Genomic DNA, 10,402 nt, shown 5'->3' on the forward strand with positions numbered 1-10,402 from the left:
CTTATTCTATGGGAATGATGCTTTGCCCAATCACGAATTAGCATATTTCCCGTGAAGCAATCTTACCAGACAGAACATAAAGACGAAAAACACAAATTTGAAGTAAGTTCTGTTGGAAAAGAGTTGATTTGCTAGATAACTTTCAAATCGAAAAAACAAGAGAGTAGTCCAAAGATTCTCAACTGAATAATGCCCAAAAGGAGAATAGGAAAAGAGAGAGAAAACCAAACTTGAATTTTGGCTAATCCAATGATATGATGGAGAGAAAGAGGTATCCCTTCACCATGATTTGTATCTCTATTTGAAGAAGATGATCCAATCCAACAGTCCCAGCAGAGGGGAGATAGTAATAGAACCTGCTAAAACATCGTATAGACCAGAGGGAGAACAAGGCATGGCAAATTGGTAATCAAATTGTTGTATTCAGATAAGGACTGTAAAGCCCTTGAGAAATCTCTTGGGTAAAAATAGTCAAAATGGTTGATGTTAGCCCGAGCAGTGTACTCGCTTTGTGAACTCCCTCTATAAACGATTGATTCCTCCTTAATTTTCCCATCAGTATTTTCATTTATATGGCAACCCATAAGATACCCAGCAATTTCAGTAGGTACACGAGACATCAGTGCCTTAGGAGGCACAAACCCTTCTCTACGAGCCACCCTAGGCCAATCCCAGTCGAACCTACCTACATTACTCAAGGCAGATGAAACGCCTACTCTAGCAAGAATGACAAGGATGATAGTGTAACCATGCTGTCCCAGTATGTGCAATGCTAGAGAAAAATCTACATCCACTGAGATCAACATAATGGATGATAGCAGAGGGTTGTCAAGAGCGAGCAAGAACATATCAACCAAAATAGCCTTGTCAACTGCGTCCTTTGTTCCATTTGGAACATCTACGAGTTTCACACCAGTCCTTTGGCAACCCTCCCTTAGCCGCCTTGGGAAGGCATTGAAATCTCCATAGGCAGAGAACATTGTAATAGCTCCTTCTATAACAAGGTGAACGCGTAATGCCATTCTAATGTTAGCAGATACATATTCAGGGCGGACATCACTCAGAACAGGGCAATTCTCAATGTACCAGAGGATAGCCATTGGCCTTTGTGAGGAATTTCTGCTTTGCTGGTTCGAGGGTTGTTGAGGTGGTGGGTCCACGCTTAAATTTATGGTATTTGTTTCACTGATTTCCATGGATTCTGAAGAAAATATCATTGCAGCTGTGCATGAATCAGCTATCATGGTTTGGCCTCAACAGACTCAATCTTACTCTGCACGGTAAATGAGAATATGAATCAGATATGAAAAGAGTGCCTACCTAGTTAGTACTAGAAAAAGAAAAAGTACAATTTTCATTTTGATATATAGTCCAATTTCATTGATGAGAACATGAATCAGATACGAAAAGTGTGCCTATCTAGATAGTACCCAAAAAAAAAAATTATTAGAATCAATTGAAAATTTTTGGGTTCAGAACCAAGTTGCATTCTCTCTTGCATAAGTGCCAAAGTGGGTGGTAGATAAGATTTAAAGTATGAAAGTACATTCCTTGTCACATTATCAAATGACAGACACACACACATAAATATCTAAAAAAAGATAAGACAGTTGATATTTTTCAACGAACCAATAGAACGATACAAAGGACATGTCATCAAATGTGCCATTCAACATATCTTTGAAAACCAAGCCTCATTCTATGAATGTTCAAGTCTCCCCATTCCTCATTAGACATCGTATTCCAGCAATAATGGCACTAAATTTTATAAAGAGAATAAATCCCATAAAATTTTATGAAGAAAAATTAGAGAAATCTATTGTTAATTGTGATTCAAAATAATCTTTCAAATATTCAACAACATTGCAATTAACTTTATTCTTCTCTCATATTAGGATGTCGAAAAATAACATAAAAATTCTTATTGCATTTTCAACTGAGAATAATTGTGAAGAATACTAAACCAATTTCTTGATATAAAAGTGTTCCTCCAATGAATATTCTTGTTTTTTAATGTCATTTTTTTTTAAACAATGTGAAATCTAATCTTACAGAAAATTTTCATTTTTCATCTCTTTTGGTAGGTACAGGCTCAGATTCAGTTGCAGGAAAATAACTCCAGTGGGAGGGGAGTTTAAGAATGAGATTCAAGGTTTGAATCGCCCTGTGGATAGGTACCGAGGCAGAGGATTTAGTATCGGTATCAAGTATCATGTTGAATGGGTGATTTTATGAGGCGTATCGTAGTTAGAAATAAGGAAGACTAGGGTTTGAGATGAGGGAAGAAGAGGGATGGAGGGAAAAAGAGGGAAGAAGAAGAGGGAATGAGAGAGAAACGTGAATGGGCTAACTTGCTCATCTCACCAATATTAGGATCAAATATTGTTTTAGGGAATTACAAGTTCCTCCCTAAGGAAGGTGAAAGAGAAATAAAAGAAAGTATATATAAGGACACTTAAGATAAGGCAATTCCTATTGTACCCCTAATACAAATATTCTAACACTCCCCCTCAAGCTGGAGAATAAATGTCATACATTCTCAGCTTGCATAAGAGGGTACTAAACTGGTGAGGAATGAGTCCTTTGGTAAAGATCTCTGCCAATTGGTCACCTGTCCTCACAAAGGGAGTGTAGATATTACCGGAATCAATCTTCTCTTTGATGAAATCCCAGTCTACTTCAATGTGCTTTGTTCTATCATGTTGCACTGGGTTGTGAGCAATGCTTATTGCTACCTTGTTGTCAGAGTAAAGTCTCATAAGTCCCTCAGTGTCATACCCCAACTCAAGAACTAACCAACGCAGCCAAGTGAGCTCACAAACAGCATGAGCCATTGCTCTGTACTCAGCCTCTGCACTGGATCTAGTTACAATCGGTTGTTTCTTGCTTCTCCATATGACCAGGTTACCACCCACAAATGTGCAATAACCAGATGTAGATCTCCTATCAGAAATGGATCCAGCCCAATCAGCATATGAATAGCCTTCTATCCTCAAGTAATTGTTCCTAGCATACAAAAGGCCTTTTCTTGGAGAGGACTTCAAGTATCTGAGGATACGGTACACAGCATCCAAGTGCCCACTCTTGGGTGCATGCATAAATTGACTCACTACTCCCACTACATAAGAAATATCTAGGTGAGTCAGAGATAGATAAATCAGCTTCCTCACTAGCCTCTGGTATTTCCTTGCATCAATAAGGAAAGGACCACAATCCTCTCCAAGCTTATTATTCTGCTCAATAGGAGAACTTGCCGGTTTACAACCCAGCATTCATGTTTCCTTCAACAGATCTAGAACAAATTTTCTCTGGCATACATTGATTCCCTTCTTAGACCTTGACACTTCAATATCCAAGAAATATTTCAAGTGTCCTAGGTCAAGGGATCTCAAACTGTTTGGCCAGATAAGTTTTCAATCTAGATATCTCCTCATTGTCATCTTCTGTTACCACAATGTCATCAACATACACAATCAATGCTATGATAGTGCCATTACCTCTCCGGGTAAATAATGTGTGGTCTGCTTGACTCTGGGAATATCCATTTTTCAAAATGGTTTGTTTGAACCTCTTAAACCAAGCCTTTGGTGACTGCTTCAGACCATAAAGTGCCTTCTTTAGGAGACATCTTACCATCGGCTGCTAGAAACTTGAAGCCAGGAGGGGGCTGCATATACAACTCCTCCTCTAAATCTCCATGGAAAAAGGCATTCTTCACATCCAACCGATATAATGACCAATCTCTATTTGCTGCCACAAATAAAAGGACTCTTATAGAGTTATGTTTGGCCACAGGAGCAAAGGTCTTCTGATAGTCAATTCCATACACTTGACTGTACCCTTTGGCCACCAATCTTGCCTTGTACCTCTCAATAACACCATCTGATCGGTACTTAATCATATAGACCCATCTGCATCCAACTGGGATTCTCCCCCTAGGAAGGTCAACCAGTTTCCAGGTACAGTTCTTCTCAAGAGCCATCATTTCCTCTGATATGGCTTATTTCTACTTAGAGCCTAACATAGCCTCAGTAACAGTCTTGGGAATAGAAGCAGAGGAAAGAGTAGCTGTAAAAGTAACACCTGTAGGGGAAAGAGCATCATAGGAAACAAATTGGGCTATAGGATTAGGGCAAGCTCTCTTACCCTTACGAACAGCAATAGGGAGATCCAACTCCAAATGAGGAGAGGAGATGTTACCTGATTGAGGAATGGGAAGCTCATGATGTGGATCCAAAGAGAACTCTTGGCAGGTTTTCTTTCTCCTTCTTGTATACACAATAACAGGTGCCTTTTCCATACAAGGTTCCTCCATAGTAGCAATATCAACCACTTCTTTATGTTTTCCAATATCAAAGGAGAAAGGAGTAAGAGCCAATAGGGAAAGAAATGGAATGGCATCAACAGCCTTTTCACTTTCATTTTCATTCTCTCCCTGAAAAGGATGCTGATGAGGTGCAAAGTAAGGGATAGACTCAAGAAAGGTGACATCTTTTTAGAGAAATCGCCTGCGAGAGGAAGGGTCATAACACTTGTAGCCTTTGGTGGTAGAAGAATACCCAAGGAAGAGGCATTTTAAAGCCTTGGGATTGAGTTTGGTGTCAGAGGATTTGTTAACATGCACCTAACAAACACAACCGAACACCTTTGGAGGAAGTGTGAAAGCAGGAGACTGAGGAGACAAGAGGGCAATTGGGTTTTGAGACCCAAGAATTTTTGTAGGCATGCGATTAATGAGGAAAGCTGCAATAAGAACAGCTTCAGACCAAAAAGTTTTAGGCATATGCATACCAAACAAAAGACTTCAACCAACTTCTAGCAAATGGCGATTTTTCTCTCAACTACCCCATTCTATTAGAGTGTATCAACACAAGCATGCTGATGGATAATACCATTGTCAGTGAAAAATTCTCACAGGCCAACAAACATGTACTCCCCCCTATATCAGACTGGACAATTTTGATTTTGGAGTCAAACTGAGTATGGACCATTTTATAAAAATTTTTGAAGGCATCATAAACATCACTCTTATGCTTCGTAAGAATGGTCTAAGTACAACAAGGAAAATCATCGACAAAATAACGATGGCCAAAGAGGAAGGTAATGGAATAAGGTCCCCAAACATCAGTTTGTACAATGTGAAAAGGAGCAACAGATCTATTACCATGATAAGGATAAGATGAACGACAATGTTTAGCAAAAGTACATGGTTCACAATGAAATACATGAGAAGAAGAAAATGATGTAAACAAGTGAGGTAATTGTTTCCTCATAACAACAAAAGAGGGATTTCTCAAACACTGATGCAAAGCATCACAGAGTCTATAGAACTAGCATCACTACGGCCACATGCATAGGACTGTGGTGTAGTAAAAAAAGGTAACTGCGGCTCCAGACGATATAGGCCGCCCTCCTCATGTCCACAGCCAATAATCTTCTTCATCACCAAATCTTGAAAAAGGCAATGAAAGGGAAAAAAAGTGATATAACAATTTAAGGTTGTAGTTAAAGTGCTCACAGACAATAGATTCAGGGTAAGGTTAGGGACATGAAGGACAGAAGTATGTGAAATGGAAGAGGTAACATGGATATTGCCTTTACCATAGATAGAGGAGAAGGTACCATCAGCTAACTAGATCTTATCCTTACCAGAACAAATGGAGTAAGAGTCATAGTGATTGGACGTACCAGTCATATGGTCAATGGCACTAGAGTCAATAACCCATGATAGAGCTGTGTAAGGTGAAGTGGTGGTACCATGCATAACAGAAGCTGAGGTATCCTATGACGTAGATGGGCCATTAAGCTGAGACATGAATCGACAAAGCACTGCAATATCATCCCTAAAGAAGGGGTTGTTATTTTCCTGTGAGGAGTCTCTAGTATCAGTCTCTGTCATAGTTGCATGGGATGTAGCCCCTCTGTGGCCACCGCGTGTGCCAGTAGATCCACCACATGTACTAGGACAACCATAAAGGACCCAACACTTATCTCGAGTATGTCCAGGTTTTTCACAATGATCACACTGTCGTCTATCCTTATCTTCTCCATGGGAGGTTCTTTGACCTCGGCCGCCTCCACGCCATTCTCTTTGAGAAGTGGAGGAAAGAGCAGAGCGCTCAAGTGAAGGTGTAGAATCCATGGCACTTCTCTTGGTTTCCTCACTCAGAAGATAGCTACACACCTCATCAAGTGTAGGTAGGGGTGACCGGCCAAAAATCTATATCCAAATCTGCTCATATTCCGAATTCAGCCCACCTAGAAGTATCAGAACACACTCTTTTTCAAGAGATCTATAGGCCTTGGCTTCATTATTAGGATTGGTCAAATGAAGATCTCGGTAATGATCATACTCCCAGAGTCCTATAATAGTGTTATAGTATTCAAAAATGGACTTAGTCCCCTGCTTCATGGAGAGTGCCTGTTGAAGAAGTTGGTAGACCTTCATAGAGTCACCTACCCTGTTATAGGTCCTAGAGACACTATCCTAAATATCCTTGGCAGTCTCCTTCCTTATAAATCTCCTACCTATCTCAGGTTTCATGGAGAAGAGTAGCCAAGTCATAACAGTAGAGTTTTCAGTCTCCCATTTCTGATACTCTGGGTCTGTAGGAGCTTGATAGCCTCAGTAATACATCCTAGCTTCCCTCTACTCCGCAGGGACAATTTCACAGAGTATGACTAATCTAAGTAGTTAGTACTATCCAACTTCACAAGAGAAATCTGGTTGTTAGGGTTGTCAAAGACACAATCGAACTTGGGTTGGTACTACTTGACCCACCCGATGTAGCTTCTAGAGGTTCCGTGAGATTAGATATAGTGTAAGGATACTCCTCAAACAACACTATGGAGATCCAAACCAAAGGGATACACAAGTCCCAAATAGTCTTCTCAGAACCCCAAAAAAAAAAAAAATCCAGCAAGCTAAAGTGGCATGAAATCTTCATAAAACATCAACAAAACTTCCTTCCAATTGTGGAGCTTCATTTAAAACTCTCATATAAGCACCATAGGATAGGGCACATCTAACAAATGGAACTAGCGACCTCACTGCCAGCTATACAGGCCAGAAACAACCCAGAACAAGGGAAAAAAGGGTACTTGGCAGTAAGTAGTAGATGGAATTGTGCTCCTTCATTAAAACAAATCAACAACTGAGGTTTAGAGGGATCATATAAGACCCTTGGGCTACCCCATTCAGAAAGGTGTCATTCCCAACCAATGTCGGATGAGAGAGAAACAAGGAAGAGAAAAACTGACTGGCGGTAAACCTAGGAAGCAATCTTCTTCTCAGTTTGGACTTCAAATGGTCTTTGTAGTCCTTCAAGCTCCCTCCAACTATTTTCAAGTGGATTCTAGAACTTTATTAGGTCTTGCTGTATACTTTTCTTACATAGTATAGCCTCCAATGGACCCCTTTGCTTCTAGGGTTCCAAAAGAGACTTAAAGAATGGAACCAGGATGCTTGATCAACTCTCAAACCTTTATACAAGCTCTGATACCAAGTTAGAAATAAGGAAGACTAGGGTTAGACATGAGGGAAGAAGAGGGAAGGAGGGAAGAAGGAGGAAGAAGAAGAGGGAATGAGAGAGAAACGTGAATGAGCTAACTTGCTCATCTCACGAATATTAGGATCAAATATTGTTTTAGGGAATTACAAGTTCCTCCCTAAGGGAGGTGAAAGAGAAATAAGAGAAAATACATATAAGGACACTTAACATAAGACAATTCCTGTTGTACCCCTAATACAAATATTCTAACAATCGTATCGTATCGGAGAGACGCAAGATATGCTAAATATATGTATGGATATGATCAAGAAGTGCTTGGATTTGCTTATGGTACATAGTTTTGAAGCTTAATAAACCTTATTATGCAATAGTAACTATATATCAATTTGATACAAGGATTTGAGTTGTCTTTACCCAATTTATTGATGCATAACCCCAATAAAAAGTAAGAAGATGAGGTTTGTCGCTTTTCCATATTCGGCCAAATCAGCTTTCATCCATGATTTGAGAACTATAAATCCTCAAAACTTATTGAAATGATAAGGTAATTTATTTATTTTTAAATATTGATGATTTCCTCCAACTCATATCGAAGAGAAAAAACAAGTTTCCCAGGCCTTTGGTTGCTTTCAATTTCATATCTCACTTACGGTTTCTGTTTGCAAGTTTAAAGGAGGCGTATCAGATTGCATTGAACTGTATTGGTTCCTTATTGGACCATATCATTCTTGAATTGGAACCTTTTTTGGGGTGAAAAGTATTGTATTGATACCCTTCGATACTAATACAATATACCGATACTTAAAACCCTGACCGGAGTGAAAGACTAAGGATGAGGGAGTTCAATCCCGATACTGTTGGGCTGTAACTACCGCCCAGAAATAGAGCACAGAGCTTGGCTTAGAAAATGATTGCAATAGAGAATTCAGAAAGATGGTTAATAACATAATTATCAACTAGGCACCGCCTTGATCTTTTTACCATCCTCCATCACCTTGGGTTGCCTTACACCTTGATAAACTTGGTTAATAACAGAGAAAGAGGATAAAAGATGAGGACCAGACCTGAGAGTGGAGAAAGCAGAATTGAATCAATCCGGAAGAATGAGAAAAAGGAGAGAGAGGGCACCGCAACCGACTAGCAGATTCACCCCATGTCCAAAACAGGACAATTCGGGCTTCTTTTCGTAATTAAATCAGCTCTAATCTCCCATGGTGGGTTACATTAATATATATAAAATAGAAGTGAGAAAGCAAACTTTGACCTAACCCTATTGACTGCTAAATAGGAAATAAAATATAAATTAACACCTAGTGAACAAAACCTCTTTATTCCCCTACGCGACCAGAACATAGGTTGGACCTCGTTCTTCTTGGCTTTGTTTCCAAACTTGGCCATCTCAGCCAGCCTTCCATGTGCAACTGCATTGCTAAGTGCATGCATTTTATAGATAGGATTCTACATCTCATAGTTATTCTCCCTCTTGGGGACGCAATGGTGAAATAAGCAAGGTTTAAAGTATCGGTGGGTGTTGATATGATACAGTGAGATACGTATCTATTTTTTTTTTAAGGGTGGTTACCGTATCCCACCATATTGGCCGATACAATGCATTACCATGTGATACCATCGATACGTCTCTTATAACCCCTGAGTGGGGGTTTTTTTTTTGGGGGGTAGGAGTTTTGGAGGTTTTTTCTGTTTCTTTTTTGGGTTCTGAAATGAACACCCACATAAGGGTTTTTGTCAATTTTTCGTACATATTGAATGTGGTCAATACTATGCCTATGTTTGGTTGGCAACTTGGTATTGGTGTATTACAACATGTAAGAAACCTCATCCCTTTTAGTAATTTCGATTGGATGCCATTATCTCATATTATATCTCCATTTCACAGTTTATGCATGATACATATTATATATTGGTTATTTATACTGTTTTTTTGCTCCAAAAGTGTATTTTAATGCATATCTTGACCATTTATATGTGTATCTTGTGTATCTCCGATACGATACAATACGTCTCTCAAAATCCCCCGATCAATATGATACGAGATATCGATACTTTAAACATTGGAAGTAAGTATAAACTTTGTGATATGATTCACCAAAACCCTTTTAACATTGTGTACTTAGTAGCATCTTTTCAAATCTCAACAAAGTCTTTATCTTTGGTACAACAGTAATGTCCCAACTTCCATCCCACTTTTTAAGCATGGCTCATGGATTCTCAGGATTCATGTGTTTCTGAAGAGATGGCAACCTAAGAGAATCCTCCTCCCTTCTAGGTTTTCCCAAAAGGCATAATGGAATTTTAGTCTTGTAATTGGAATGTTACTCTAGAATCCTTATGTTTGGCATTTGGATGCACCAAAATCTTTGATATTCTAATTGCCATGTAAGGTTTTAGAAGTGGTGGGTTGTGGTGGTTGTTATCCATGTATCTCTTAAAGTACACAAGATATCTCCTCTATGCATCTCTATGTAATGATGCGCAATTAAGGGTCTAATCTCTGGCTCTTGGAATCATCTAGTCTCCCTCCACCCCCCAACTCCCGAATTTTTTATTGTTGTGTTGATACAACTTGACATAGGTAGGGGGAGGGTTGGGCATGCCACTAGTTTTCCTGGAGGTAGCAGCTCAACCAATGGGGATGCTGGGATGGGGGAGGGGCATTGGGCTTATTTCTAAATAGGGAAGGGGGGGGGCAGAGAGAGTGACAGGCTGGACACCTCAGTAGCATGCCCAACCTTTTCACAAAGAATGTAGAAGTAGAGGAAGAAAGGGGGTGTGTACGTAAACTTTCTTGGTCTTTCTGTTGCTTCATCCTCACTGTGGACCTGTGGAGACAAGGAAAGTGATGGAAGACTAGCCGATTAAGAATGAATGTG

General features: G+C 39.6%; 1 protein-coding gene across 1 annotated transcript; it reads right to left on the bottom strand.

Moving 5' to 3' along the window:
- Positions 1-359: 359 nt before the first annotated feature.
- LOC122089497 lies at positions 360-1,231 on the bottom strand. The gene has a single exon (XM_042659255.1). The coding sequence runs from the start codon at positions 1,215-1,217 to the stop codon at positions 360-362; it is 858 nt and encodes a 285-aa protein (XP_042515189.1). The 5' UTR covers positions 1,218-1,231.
- Between the last annotated feature and the right edge of the window lie 9,171 nt (positions 1,232-10,402).

This window comes from Macadamia integrifolia, chromosome 9 (assembly GCF_013358625.1).
Source record: "Macadamia integrifolia cultivar HAES 741 chromosome 9, SCU_Mint_v3, whole genome shotgun sequence".
Lineage (NCBI taxonomy): Eukaryota > Viridiplantae > Streptophyta > Magnoliopsida > Proteales > Proteaceae > Macadamia > Macadamia integrifolia.

Coding starts and splice junctions, on each gene's coding strand:
- LOC122089497 (XM_042659255.1), bottom strand. CDS start 1,217: ATGATATTTTCTTCAGAATCCATGGAAATCAGTGAAACAAATACCATA.